Genomic DNA, 15,429 nt, shown 5'->3' on the forward strand with positions numbered 1-15,429 from the left:
CGGGGGGGGGGGGGGAGTGCTAAGACTCGTCCCACAGGAGTAGGGTCTGGTTGGACGCATCTGATACCCTGGACAGCTCCAGCCTGGGAAAACAGCGGTTTAGCAGCAGACTTTTGCTGAGGTTGAATTGAGCGTCTCCAACCTCCTTAAGAGGGTCTCGAACCTGTAACCACTCTTTTCCCAAAGGTGTTAGCGTTCTCGGTCCCTGCGCATGCTCAAGACACTGGTGGTCCTCGGCTGATAACTACGAGGACGCTCCGAACCCTGAAAGGGATGGTTACATTTCCTGTCCGCCGACGCATCTGAGTTCACCCCCCCGCCCCCATTCGATGGCGCCTTTAAGCAACTCAACGGAGAGCGGAGAGAAATCGCTTGCGTGAGGCGTTGCGTCATCGCGTGCGGAGCGTGACACGTCGGCGGCGGAGGCCATTGGAGCCGGATGTTCCAAGATGGTGGATGTTGTTGGGGTTGCGGCTCCTGCGAGGTGGGGAGGCGTCTGCTGCTAACGGGGCCTCGCTTGCTGCGTGCGCGCCCGGGGTCCGAGCCGGGTATCGCCAGGTAAGCGGGATCGGGCTGGCGCCGGTTGGGGAACTCGAGGGGATGACGGGGAGTGGGGGAGAGGGACGGGGAGTGGGGGTCTCTGGGTGGAGGGGAGGGGGAAGGAGAGTGGGGGACTCTGGGGGGGAGGGGAGGGGGAAGGAGAGTGGGGGACTCTGGGGGGGAGGGGAGGGGCGCTCTGGGTGGAGGGGAGGGGAGGGGGTGCTCTGGGTGGAGGGAGGGGGGAAGGGGAGGGAGAGTGGGGCTCTCTCGGTAGAGGTGAGTGGGAGTCGGAAGATGAAAGGGGAACTTGGGTGAAGCGGGTGACAGGCAGTGATGGCGTCCAGTAGAGTCTGGCGGGGGTCTAGTTTGGAGGCATTTGAGAATGGAAGCAGCTTTGTTTTGGGAGCTGTAGAGCCATGAAGTGAGTAAACTGTCTGTCTGTAGGGTGCAGCCTGGCTTTTGGAGTCTCTGGCATTAAGACATGCAGGTGTTGTGTGGGAGAGGTCTCTAGGTAACTTGGTTAGGTATGGTAGTGGAGCAGGCATAGCTTTGGGAATGCGTCCATCAGCTTGCTGGGTTCAGATGTTAAAATGTGGGGGCAGCTCTTCACATTGAGAGAAAGGACAGCCCAGCAGATATGATGCTACCTTAGGAAACCTTAAGCAAGTCATGTGAAGGCTTTGCCTCAGTTCTGTATCTGTAAAATGGAGATCTTATCGTTCCCCTATCACACAGGAATGTTGTAAGGTTAAACAAATTGTAGATTGTAAGGCAGGTACTGAATAATGGGTGACATGTAAGTATGTTATGTAGTCATAAGTGGTGGGTGGTCCAGCACTGGGCATGTCAGGGACTAGCTGTCTTCAGTCACCCCAGCTGCTCATATGTATTCATATTACTCCGCAAAACATGGGTACCTGCTGTTTTGTCACTGGACAGTTTGTTTTTTCTCAAGGTGCCTTTGTGTTCTTTAAGCAGCAGAAGCATCTGTAGAAATGGGCTTTCTAGGAAATCCTGAAATTGGATTGTCATCCCTGATGTGACAGTTCATGCTATCACAACATAGGGAGACTGAGGTGTTGCAATGTGTGGGTTTCATGTGTCACAGGAACTGAAAAGATGGCAGTTGAAGCTTCTGCCCCCTATCTGTTTGATTGTGTTGAGTTGAACCAAGCTCCACATTGATTGGTGTGTTTGAGTTTCAGTGTTTACTTGTGGGTAAATGTGGTGAATTAAGGCTATTTTGAAACTGTGATTTAGTATAAATGCCTTTATTTTCAACAAGACATTTAAAGTGCTCTCTTGAAAACTAGATGCTTCCTTTTTCAAACTTTTGCACCTTATTAGCTCTGTGCATAATTGAATAGGAGAGACTTTGAGTACCTGCTGATAATGGCTTGAGTATTGCCTGAAAAGGTTGAGAACCACTGACTTAATTAAGAACAACAAGTCCTATGGCACCTTATAGATTAACAGATATTTTGGAGCATAAGCTTTCGAGGGCAAAGACCCACTTCATCAGATGCAAAATATGTTAGTCTGTAAGGTGCCACAGGACTACTTCTTGTTCTCGAAGATACAGACTAACACGGCTATCTCTCTGATACTTAATTAACTAGTCGTTTTCTTTTCAAATTGGTGGAAAGGCTGTGTTGCTATTGTCCGAGGGCTGCATGTTCAGCTCAAAGTTCTTCATTCCAAGAGCGATAGAGCAATATTCACATTTATATGGAAACTAGTAGGGAGATTTCAGAATTAATTACACTTGTTTATATGACAGTGTTCACAGTATGTTAGATGTCATCAGTATGTGCAGAAGCATGAAGTGCCTGTTCTGAGCTGTTCATGGTTTGTGACCCTGATCCTGTAATTGGATCCGTGCAAATACAAGGATTTTCCACAAACAGATCCAACTGCAGGATTGTGGCCTAAGATGACAAGTAACATATACAGGGTATGGGAATCTTAAGTCATAAAGCTGAATTTTTAAAAAGTGTTCAGATATTTTTCCAGTGCAAGGAAAACTACTTGCAGAAGCAGGTTCACTTGAAGCTTTATCCACTGGTGTCCTTATGCAAGATCTGTGATAATATAAATTCAGTCCACAAATTCAAGTCTTGTCTCTTACTTTGCTTGCATCCAATGCAGAGATGTTGGGGAATCTTTGGATTCCTGTCACCACAGCCAAAACCACAGTTGTCCCTGGATCTTATTATGATAGTTAAAATTGCTTAATTTGAACTGTGTTGATCACTGAATTAATTATGCATAAAATATTAATCACCCAAGAACTTCAAATAGAATACTCATTACAGATTTGTCTAAGTGTATTTGCACTGCTACACATTTTTTTAATGTTGACATACACTTTAATTACCTTGGTTCATGCAGGCTGTAGTGCCAGTGGACATGAGTTAAGTTACAAAAAGGATGTTAGGAAGGAGGTACTTTCTCCAGAGTTTTTCCATGTCATGTAAGAGATCTTCATTGTTCACTGCGTAATGCTACTTTTCACTGTAGTATTTGCCATTTAAGCTCCATAGAAAATCCTAATAAACAAAAAAAAAAATTCCCTGACTAGAGCAGTGTGTGTCATTTTCTCCATTAAGATCCTTTTCAAAGAATCAAGAAGGCTTTAAAAATGGATGCCATTTTGATTTTGATAATCTTTATGTAGCTAGACAGGCATTGGGGTAAATAACCACATGAAGTACACCTGCTGCACCCAAACTTCACAAAGTATTGCAGATGCTATTCACTGAGTTGCAGTAATTTCTTGTTTGGGTTCAGATCCTGATCCATTGCATAAATTGAGGGTTGCACTAAGATTCCACTCTTGATGAACAGTGTTATAAAAATGAAGCGTTATAGTATATAAATATCTTAATGTAAATGGCAAGGAATTTGTAAGATGGAAAAAATTCTTATGAGCTATTCTGCATGCTTAAGTAGAGAACAGTTTTGGTGGTAATGCATGTCTTAGAGGATTAGGATTTGCTCTTTGCGAAACACTCCCTATGCTTTGTGTTTTTGAATAATTTGCTTTGGGGCTATGTAATAGCATTAGTTAATGCAGAATTCAATACACAAGTAAGTACTGTATTTATTCAGACACTAGATAAAATGCAGACATATATTTTATCCTCTGAATAATACTGAAAGTTAGATGTGGTGGTCATGATCTAACCCACAGGAAATTATTAAATTACAGCAAGTGAGAACACCAACCATATGTATGTCATCTTAAAACATGTTGCTAAGAGGCAACAGGAGGAGGAAAACCTACACTCTGGTACCTGAAATGGCATTGCAGTCTGAGGTTTTTATTAGTTGGCTTCAGGAAAGCCAGTCACGTGAGCTTTCAGTGGAATTATTTTTCAAAGCAATCGATTCTGTAAACATACTACCAAATATATTACTTTGAACAATCACACTATGTTGGGGCCCTCAGTTTGATTCTGAAATGTATTTGTATGTCTTAGATTTTTTTTTAAAGATTTCAGCTATCTTTTTGGGGTGTTCTACTGATTTTTTTTTTCAAACAGTTTGTTTTCCTTTATTTAAGTGTTAAAAAAAACAAACAAACCTAAAGTACAATTGAAGGAATACATTTAAGCTCACGTAGTTTTTATGATATAACCTCCTGTGTGGACACTCTAGGAATCTCTCCTAGTGGGCATGCATTTTGTACCAGCAAAAGAATATTTTGGCCAGTATGACTTATACAAATTCCAGGAACAATGTAAGATATACTGAGAAAAAGACTGTTGCTTTTGGTGACATAACTATGTTGATTGGGGTGTGATTTTTTCCTCTTTACTCTCGCTAACATAGCTATAGCTCTTGAGCATAGGCACAACTTGGGTATGGTTTATTTGCTTTGTTTTATGTTACTTGGGGAAGAAGTTTAAGCTGAAACAAAAAAGCCACATGTATACTGGAGTAAGTGTCCACACTGAGTTGTATCGATATAGATATATCTGGATAGCTATGGTGTGGTAAAACTGGTAAAGCTTCTTGTCTAAGTTGTTTATGGTAATTTTTGGGGGGCTGCCATTGGTATGCAATTGTAGATTTACTGTAGTCAGTAGGTGACTAGCATTTAGTAGTCATTGAACATAAATCATGTAGTAAACTGAGATGCGAGAATTTCCATTCTAAATGGAAACATCTTAGTCGGATTAGCTTTGATTCTCATTGTCCTCACTGATTAAATAAACACATAAATAATAAGCCAACAGTCCCTTCTGTTAATAAGGGTGTGATCCTTTTTTTGAGGCGGAGGAAGCTTTTTCCCAGTTTGATGTTGTGGATTAAAACTACCTGCCTGGATCATTTTAATAACTTGCATGGCTTGGCTTTTTAATCTCTTACACACCCTGTCTACTTGCTACGTGTGATCTATTTATTAACTTTGATCCAGTGAAGGTTGCATTCTCCTGGTTTGGGCATCTGAAATAAGTTCGTGGCTAGAATTCTTTATTCCTGAGATCAACAAAAAAAGAGGGAAATCTTTTGATCTGAAGAAGCGGGTCTGTCCCATGAAAGCTGATCACCTCATCAATTGTTTTGTTAGTCTTTAAAGTGCTACTGGACTGCTTTTTTGTTTTGATAGTATATAGACTAGCATGGCTTTCTCTCTGTTACTATCAAAAAAAGAGGAAGTAATTGATCAAAATTAACAAAGAATGCTATTTTTCAGTTTGCTAATTATCACTGATTACAAGAACGCTGCAGATAATAGGATTTTGGAGGGTTTTTTTTATTAAAATATAAAGAACAAAGGCCCTCTCAAAAATGTGGATGTCAACTTCTACATAAGACAACTGATATCTCTACACATTTGCAAAAGTTTTTATCTACATTTAAAAAAAATTAACTGGAAATAAACATTTGATTCATAAGAAATTACCATTTTCACTGGGACTGTTGTCTTACATTTCTGGTTTTCACTTTCCCATGCATAGCATGAGAACCATTAGAACGGAGCAAACAAACATTGCAAAAATTTTAGGGGCTGGCTATACTTGCTGGAACATCGACATGCTGCAGTTGATCTTCCAGAGTTCGATTTTGCATGTCTGGTGAAGATGCAGCAAAATCAGTCTCTCAGAGCTTGATTGTCAACCCCGCGCTCCACGCTATTGTGTTGGGTAAGGGACGTCGATGTGTAACTACAGAGGCTCTGACATCACTAGGGAAGTAAGTCAATTCTGTTATGTGATTTTAGCTATGCAAATGGTATAGCTAGAATTGCATATCTGAGATCAACTTATTTTCTAGTACAACCGGGTCTTGACATTTGCAAGTGCCACATTCGCGAATGCAATTATTTGCAAGTGCACTCACTTCCATGGGGCTCTGGGACTGGGAGTGCTGGCAGCTGCCACAACTTCACTGGGGCTGGGAGTGCTGGTGGCCTCTGTGACTTCCCTGCAGTCCACAGCCAGAGCGCCTGCAGCTGCTGCTGCCATGAGGCAGGGAGCACCCACGCGAGTACACGTTGAACCTCTCTAATCCATGACACTGTCTAGCAACATCTGTAATCTGCCAATTAGTAGCTGGATGACCATTTGTCATGGGTTCCTCCAAGTTTCCCACAGTCCCATAAAGTTTGTTTGAAGGTACCAGTTCTGGTTCTCAGTGCTATGCTGTTATTTATCAGTAATGTAGCCTTAAATGTCTAAGAGCCCGGTAGGCAGTGGAAGTGTTGGCAGGGCTGTTAGGAAATATTGACCTTCGTAATCCAGCAAATTCTGTCTTCTGGCATCAGTTAAGTGCCAACGGTGCTGGATTAAAGAGTTTCAACCTGTAGAATCAGAAGCTGTGGACTAGGCAGGGTTTCCTGGTAATATCCTGGTTGGCAGTAATTGTGCTTTGCTGGAAAATCTCCCAGGTATCAATGCGGAGGGGAACTGTTGCAGTATCTGAAAACGCTTTAAACTTTTGTATATTTCTTATAGTAACAAACCTTCCCTGACATGAGGTATGAAGCTACAGTGATACAACTTAATAGTAACGAGAGATTGTATTGATGAGAAGCCAGGAGCAGTGGCTTGGGGAAATGCACAAGGGCTAGTCTTGTCATTGGCTTATAAGCATTGTGATTGTGTGTGGTTTTTGTTTTTTTTTAAGTTTACTGATTTTAAAATTTTACAGAATAAATGTAGCCAGAGACTTTTTGTGAAGATAATATTTGGTTAAACTTGAAACCCCAGAGAAAAGTGCATTTAACCCCTTCTCTGGCAGGTTAACTACCAAAACAGTATAAACATCTCTGTTCTAGTTCTTAACATACAACTCTTGCAATTAAAAGACAAGTTGCTTAACTGGAAATTTAAAGGTGGCTTTAAAAAAGGTTTTAGTTACTATTGCGCATCCCACTTATTTCATAACTGATTTTATTGAGTTAAAGTTGAGATGGAAAGTTTTCAAAAGAATTCAATTAGAGTTAATTAGAGATTATGTGTATTTTGACAAACAGGAGCATTCAGACTCTGTTTTAAGTTTAAAATACTCTGTTTATTTTAATGTCTCCCTCTTCCATGGAGGAGGGGGAAGGATGTCTTGCCATGATAAAAGTAGAGTGTTTTGAATTAACGCAGATAATATCCTGCATTCTTTCTGTGGATTTCATTCTGAAAGTAATATGCTTTTTTTTCTTTGACCGTATGTCTGACACCATGTATACAGGTCTTCCTTTGTATAAATATAGTTCCGGCTAAAATGCTTTGGTTGGGAATTTGATAGTTTTCTTAACTGAGTGTTTCTTAATATTGTCCACTAGTGCACTATCACTCTGGTGCTGTCAGTGGTGGGATTGCTAGTTGTGATGGAGTGGGGGGAGTGCATGTGTGAGTCAGGCTGGATGTGAGAGGCAAGCAGATCAGCTCCCAGTGGCTAAGGATGACCCTGGGGCTACAACTGGCAGGTAACACCTCTGCCCTGAACAAAGAGGAGGGAGGAGCCGAGCTGGGTTTTTGAATTGGGGGGCGGCGGGGGGCGGCAGTTAGAGGCTAGGGGAAGAGGAGCTGGAAGGCAGCAAGCCTGGGGAGGGGGAAAGCTACACCCCAGAGGGGCACCCCTCGGGGTCTTCTCCCCAGGATGGGTTGGAAAGACTGTCTCTGACTGCTGTACTGACGCTTCTGTGAGAAACTGGGCATCTGTTGCCTAATAAACCTCCTGTTGTACCTGCTGAGTGAGAGTCACTCCTGCCAGCGGACGGGGTGCAGTGCAGGGGGACCTCTGAACCCCATCACACTAGTATAGCTTGGTTGCTGATGTTTTTGCCACTATATTGTCTAATCCTGCTTACAACAAGTCTAGACAACACGATGGTATAAAAGTCACTGGACTGGTGCTAATGCTAGTGGGGCTGTTAGTATGAGACTTCGTAAAAGAGCTCGGTGTAGATGTAAGCCAGTTTAAACATTGCCTGGGTCCAAAATGTATTTAAAGCCATTTCCCTGTGGGTTTTTTTAACATTGTTTCTAAAATGGTTTGGCTTCATTTGTACTCTCTGGTCAGAGGATGTTAGATGGAACCTTGTGTATAAATACAATTATAAGTCCAGTGTGTAGTGTGCAGCAATAAATATACATTCTCGAAAAACTGGCAAATATTTTATCTTTGGGGATCTGGTGTCTTCAGCAAATCTTTTATTGAAAATTCTTCCTTTTAGACTGAAAAACAGAATAAGCATTTAAAGGCCTCATAGTGGCACGCGAAACTAATTTGTCTTTTGTTCTTCTCTGCAGCGTGGAGGGAAAAAAGAAAAACCTATTTACAGCATTCGTTGGTGGTTCTCCAGACAGTGTTTGACCTTGCTAGAAATTCATCATGCAGCCACCTCCACAGACAGTTCCAGCAGGGGCTGGTGGACCACCTCCAGCAGGAATTTCTCAGAATGCATATTGGCGAAATAGCCCGTTTAGTAGACGGGCAAATGCACTGGTCTCAGGAGCAACTGCCCCGGTGCAACCTGTGACAGATCCTTTTGCATTTGGCAGGCAAACTCCACAAGGTTCCCTGTTAGGTAATCCACCCAAAGGTAGTCCACTGGTTTTGCCAGGTCCTGCTCCTCGTCCAGCTTTTATGCATTCTTCTCCATCATATGCAGGGGATAATTCTCATGGACTGCCTACATCTTTACCAACATCTGTTTCTCAACCAGGAATCAATTCAAACACATTTTCTAATGTGGTGACTCCATCACCAGTACATATTCCAAATAGCACTGCAGAAACACATCCGAATGCAGAGCATGGACCTCATAACTCTTCAGTGCCGTTGCTTTATAATACAGGAGCAGCACATGGAAATTCTATCAGTGGACATCTGACTATGGCACATATGGCAAATAGGCCCCTAAGCAGACAAGATATTAATAGGGATCCAAGCAATGCTAGCTCAATACCTTCAGGAGCGCCAGTCCTTCCTCCACCTCTTCAAGAAACCCCACCTCAGTGGAGACCCAGTCAAGATAATGTGCAGCCTCAAGTTCAGAACTACTGGCCCCATGCTGAGCCACCTTCTCGGAATGCAGTTTATAGCATTTCTCACCCTTCAGCTGTTGCATCTCATCTTCCGTCTCAAGCAAATGTGCACCAGGGTCCTGTACATCAACATGTTCCACAAAGCACCACGCAAACACCTTCGTCCATTGGTGGAGAAAAGAATGAGATAAGCAGCTTCCCAGTTGCCAACCACAACGTGAACAGTTTTCAGCCAGAGAATATGTTTAGACAGAACACAGGAATGAGTGGTCTTTGGCCAGGTCAGCCTCACCAAGAACAGTTCTACCCACAGCCTCTTTTACCAGACTCTGGTTTTATTAATCCCATCACTCAGGAAAATATTCCAAAAAAACAATCTCAAAATGTGTCTGAAACACCAAGTGGACATGCAGATTCAGGAACTATCTCCATGTTTTTCAAAGGGGATGAGGCAGAAAATGAAGAAATACTTTCATCAGAAAAAAGTATGTCTAGTAAAGCTAACTTTGATGCTTGCCAGTTAAATTCAGGATGTACGTATCACCAGCCACTGCATCCTCAGCAGGCTGCAGCTAATGTTTTCTCTCAACCCCAGGTTAACAGAGGCTCAGCTAATGATGCAGTACATAAGGGACTGGATGTTCAATGTTCATCTAAAACTACAAGTAGCCAGCACAATGCACAGGTCAGTAAAAACTCTATGAATATTAGTGTTGACAAAGCAAATGTTAGCAAAACTCATGAGAATGTTGGGTCACATTATGAAAATGTTGAGAACCTGGAATGTATTCAAAATCAAGAAGTTCTACCAAGCGAACCCCAGAATATCAATCACTCATCCCCAAGTGTAGGTTCTGATCTGTACAGATATGGGTCACTGCAAGGGCTTCCAAAGAGCACCATTGTGAGCCATGTGGAAGGAGGACCAAATCTTGAGGCACCTGACTCATTACCTCATCCTGTCCGATCTGACAGTGTGTCCTCAAACTACAGTAACATAAGCCACAGGAGTGTTTCTAGTTCAACAAGACCTCAAGAACTTGTTGGAACATTTATTCAGCAAGAAAGTGGGAAGCCCGAGACTTCTGACGGTTTTTTTAAGCAGATTGATTCCTCTCCTTTTGGAAGAGATTCAAGTGAGCCCACTGTCAACAAGAATTATAGTAATCTGTCCCAGCCTCCAACTCCAAGCCCCCCCAAACCTACAGGAATATTTCAGACAAGTGCAAATAGTTCTTTTGAACCAGTAAGGTCCCATGGGTTTGGGGTAAAACCTGCAGAGGTTGACCAAGCGAAGATGGTGGTTGAACTAAGAGAGAACCACTTATACCAAAAGAATGCTAAGAAAAGCATGGCCGTGCCAGCTGTCTCGCCAGGTAATCTTGAACAGCCGCCAGATAATCTGGAAACTGTTTTCACACCCCAAGTACATCCGTTGCCTCTAACAGTCACTGGTGAACCTGGAAAGATGTTGCCACCTGTTAGTGGACCTGTTGTGGAAAACATACCATCAGTATCAGAGAAAAGACCCTCAGCAAGAGTACAGGGAGCAACAAAAAAGTGTGAGAGTCCAGCAACAACTCTCTGGGCTCACAGTGAGTTACCTGATTTTGGGGGCAATGTTCTTCTAGCCCCAGCTGCTCCTGCAGTGTATGTACCTGCGAAACAGACAGTGGAAATTATTCAACCACCTGAAGAAGGGCTGTCCAGTCAGCAGCCAAATAAACCAGAGTCTGTACCTGTGCAGCAGTCCCAGCATGGAAATGTATCTTCTGAAAACCTTGAAAATCCACCCAAAATGGGAGAAGAGGAAGCACTTCAGTCTCAGGCAAGTTCAGGTTATGCAAGTTTGTTGTCCTCTCCGCCCACAGAGTCTCTGCAAAATCAGCCTATCTTGATTGCACAGCCTAATCAAAGCTATAATTTGGCTCAGCCAATTAATTTTTCTATTTCTTTTTGTAATCAGCTAACCAGGAATGAAAATCATCTTTCACTGAAAGATCCTGGAGTTGAAGATAAGCCTGTAACAGGACTCCAAGCTCCACATGTTGATGGAATACTTTCTGGGGAAAATATGCCATTGTCTGTGACGCAGATTGGATCCTCAGTTAATATTCCTCAGTTGTCTAATCCATCCCATTTTAATTTATTACAAAGCCCTGTTAGTTCTCCTGAAAACGCCTCTAATTCGTCTACAAATTTGTTAATGCAACCTCCATCTCAAAGGCCACTTAATTTGGCTCCAGATGCTCAAAGGAATGCTAGTTCAGAAGGTGGTCTGCCTGAATTTGCTAATAAATCAGAATCTAATGCACCTGCTGTTCCTGGGACAAATCTCCCCAGTGGAAATGCAAAGGTATTAGTCCCACCAGTGAATACACCGGTGCCTAATAATTCCACAAATGACTCACATGGTCATGAAGAGGCTTCTGGAGCACTTGATTTTACAGTAACACGGACACTGGAGAAAAACAAAACCAGTAATTCTGTACAAATGCAGAATACATTACTTTCTTGTGGTCCAGGATTTCCTCAACAGCCAGTCAATCATGCTAGCCAGGTGGGACCAGATACACATGGCAGTCAACATTTCTATCAACAGGTAACAAAAGATGTGCAGCTTCAGGCTCCATCAGACAGAGCCACACAGGGGGCATTGCTTTCTCAGCAACAAAAGGAAACCGCTCAAACGCCACAGCCAGTATCTACTGGGCAGTCCTTGGTTCCTTCAAATTATCAGATGGCTTCAGAAACTAAACCTGCCCAAGCACCACAGCGACAAGAACATCAGGCGCCAATTAATAGGTATTATCCAGCGGGTCCCCCAGAGGGTAGTTCAGCACAGCCACCAACTAACTACAGTCAAACAAGCCCTGATAAACAACCATTTTCTGCACAGTCGTTGAATGCTCCAACTTCATCAGCATCTGCAACCATCAGTCAGCCGGCCGTGCCAACCATGCAACGAGAGCAGAACCCAGCACCTTCTCATGCTCCTCAGGATGCCTTTGGACCACCACAAAACCCTTACTACTATTACAGACACCCTTATGATGCTTATCAGACCCCATATTCACAGCCTTACCCTCCCATGGATCCTAGAACAGCAGCTCTTTATTACCAGGTAAAGCAGAAACTTTTTTCTTTTCTCTCATAATCGCGCTGATGTACTAAGTAGCTTTTTTGTCTTTCAATTATAATGAAGTATTTGAAGTGATCAACAATAGAGCATTTATCTTGAAAGATTCACTTCATATTTCATTGTAGGGAGAAATCACAGTGTTGGTAACATGACGCAAGAACTCAGACTTGTAGGTAATAAGCCCTTGGAAGGATTTTTGATAGCTTTAAAGCTGTCAGTAAAGAAAATGTTAACAAATGTAATTCATACCTGCTGTCAGAAAGCAGAATAAAAATTCACGCAAAAATAGATTTACTATCGAGAGTGTGAAAACCCAGCTAGAACTGAAAATGATGGGCAATTGGGGTCTTAAAGTTTCAATTATAAGCAGTTTTAAGATAGGAAATGAGTATTAATACTGTTGATTTCCAGCAGGGATGGTGACTGCTGTCTGATCACTGTGAGGTTGGCCCGTGTGGGGAAAAAGGTTTCAAATGGGATGTATGTCCAAATCATAAAAATGTCATACTTCTCATGTGGGACTATTAACAATTTCAGAAGTATTTTTTTAAATCTGGTATTAAGGTACATTATCAGGCAACATTGTAGCCATCTGTACTCTTTGTGGGAGGGTAATATGCTTCAGTATTCTCAATTGTCAATACAACATCTTTTGTGGGTGCTAATTTACCTTCCTCCCCCCCCAAGGTGAGGGTAGAGAAAGAAAGAAAAATGAGTTCAGAAAGGGGTTACCCATAGAAAAGTGTGGGTGGAGCGGCAGTGTTTTTATTCTGTCTGACTTTTGAACAATTTAACATACTAGTTGCTTATTTATAAACCTGTCTTCTTGAGGAGGATGTCTATGGACAATATGGTCCCCGCTACCCATCCTACAATAGAGGCAATGCTGCCTACGCGGAGCATACTGGTTATCAATATGGTGAGCCTGAGCGTCCTAGTTCCAGAGCTAGTCAGTGCTCTGATAGACCTCCTTCTAGGTATGTAATTATGGAACTCTGCAACGGTTTATTTTGTTTTGATGTATTTAATTATTCCTAGTGAACTTTTCTCTTGTAGCTCACAGTATGAGAGCTAGATGTTGTGAAGTAAATGTCAATATTGATAAAACGCTCTACAATTTAAATTACACATACAGTTAAACATATAATTCAGAAGTCTGATTTGCAGGTTGTTGCTTTTAAAGGTGAGGGAACCCAGTCATTGATAGCATGAAATGTTTTGCATGAGTGATCTTCTGGTGTATAGGGTTTTGTTCCCTGAACCTCCCTCTTCCTGTGACTGCAGTTTTTAAGAACAATAACACTAGATGTTGTGTCACAGTGATTATACACACCTGTTGGTGGTTATATCCTCTAATGGGTTTAAGAATAGTGACTGTCTTTTAATAATGGTATTTTATATCCTGTATTTTTTTTCCTCTTCCAGACAGGGCTATCCTGAAGATTATTATAATTCAAAAAGTGGTTGGAATGATTACTATGCAGACTACTATGCAAACCCATATAATTATGGAGGTACAGTTGGACAATTCTAAATTTTTTGGAGTAGTTGATTCAGAAGAAATCAAGGGAAGTGTTAAAATTAGCAGCAGAGATGTAGTAAAACTAAATTTGTAGTCTTTTACTGAAGTAAACAGAACAGCAGTAAAGTAACATTTTAAAAGACCAACAAAATGATTTATACAGTGATGAACCTTCAGGGGATGGAGCCACTTCATCAGATCAATAGCCCAGGTTGTTGAAATCTCTGTGGAATTCTTCTAGAGTCTCTTTACTATGGGTCCAAATGATGAAGGTGTCATCAATGTAGTGTAAGTAAAGGAGGGTTAATAGGGTATGAGAGCTAAGGAATCGTTGCTGTAAGTTGGTTATAAAAATGTTAGCCACGTGGGTGCCCATAGCAGTACCGCTAATCTGGAGGTATAAATTGCCCCCAAATTGGAAATAATTGTGGGTGATGATAATGAAGTGGGTCTGTCCTATGAAAGCTCATCACTGAATAAATCAGTTTGTTGGTTTTTAAAGTGCTGCATGACTACTGCTCTGTTTTGTTAGAATACAGACTAACATGGCTACCTCTCTATTACTCTTTTACTGAAGTAGTAATATTGGCATGTTTCCCATAGCTAATGAGAACAAAGCTTTTTGTTGAAAACTGATCTGCATTGCAGTTGTTCTTAATGCTCTACTATCCTCTCCGTATGCTTGGCTCAGTTAAGGGGGAATACAAGAGAATTAAATTTGAATTCATTGTTTTGATTCCCTATTTGGTAATGAGAAAATGGACAAACTTATTTTGCCTTCATGGTAAAATTATACAGTGGCATATGTATGGAATTGCCCGCTGTAGTGTACAACATATGTCACTGTCCCCACGTGCCTGGACATGTGTACTGTAGACAGTCTTAAAGGAAAACTAGCTATTTATCAGAAAATAAATTGACTCTACTTCAGAATATTGTGCTCTACACAAAAATATGCACCCCAGTGACTCATGGGATAACCGTTCTGGAGATCAGCATGTAAATTCTGTCAGACCAGTGGGAGTAGGGGATACTAGAAGCAATTCTTTTTCCCCCTCCAAGAGTCTCTCTCCCAAACTCCAGGATTTTACATTGAGTCATCCTGTGTGTTTGTTAAAATTATTTTATGGTAACTTAGCTATAGTCATTTAGTTGAAAAGATCTATTAGATTGCAGGGGCTATCTCTTTGAAAGAATGCAATGTATAGTATATGGATATGATATATAACAGTAATCTGCTAACTTATACTTGGATGTAATTGACCGTATTACAGAGACATGAAATTGATTTACATCTTTTTTTGTTTACAGTTCAATAGTTTGTAACTTTTATTTGAACTGATCTAACTATGGCAAAATGTAATAAAAATTAGTATCCTAATTTTGTTTGAACTTTTTAGTGGATTTGTATGGTACTTATCTCAAATGGTAACAAAACCAAGGTGTATGTGTTTCAGGAGGGAAAAAAGAGAGAAGTTCTGTGAGCAACTTACTGGGCAAAGATTTCAGTGTAAACTTTTTTTTTTTTTTTTTTTTTTTTTTAAAGACCCAACTCCCTGGGAACGTTATCCATCAGCATATGACTCCAGATATAGAGATCCCAGAAGTTATGACCAGAGATACTGGTATGATGCTGAACACAGTCTGTACCAAAAGAGAGAGGCATATCCATATAACAACAGGTTTGTAAGCCATGCTCTTTATTTGCAGACTTTAAGAGCTTACTCTTT

General features: G+C 41.6%; 1 protein-coding gene across 6 annotated transcripts in view; it reads left to right on the top strand.

The window, feature by feature from the left end:
* Positions 1-434: 434 nt before the first annotated feature.
* The window catches only part of SEC16A (SEC16 homolog A, endoplasmic reticulum export factor), a 39,190-nt gene continuing 24,195 nt past the window's right edge, over positions 435-15,429 (top strand). For 3 of the 6 annotated variants that reach the window (XM_075015152.1, XM_075015155.1, XM_075015154.1), the window contains exons 1-5: positions 435-558; positions 8,298-12,159; positions 13,009-13,154; positions 13,603-13,691; positions 15,246-15,381. In XM_075015152.1, the coding sequence (XP_074871253.1) occupies positions 8,380-12,159; positions 13,009-13,154; positions 13,603-13,691; positions 15,246-15,381 (4,151 nt within the window). In that variant the 5' untranslated portion in view covers positions 435-558; positions 8,298-8,379. The remainder of the gene's footprint in view (positions 559-8,297; positions 12,160-13,008; positions 13,155-13,602; positions 13,692-15,245; positions 15,382-15,429) is intronic. The other 3 variants (XM_075015153.1, XM_075015158.1, XM_075015156.1) reach the window with 2 other exon arrangements.

This window comes from Carettochelys insculpta, chromosome 21, assembly GCF_033958435.1.
Source record: "Carettochelys insculpta isolate YL-2023 chromosome 21, ASM3395843v1, whole genome shotgun sequence".
Lineage (NCBI taxonomy): Eukaryota > Metazoa > Chordata > Testudines > Carettochelyidae > Carettochelys > Carettochelys insculpta.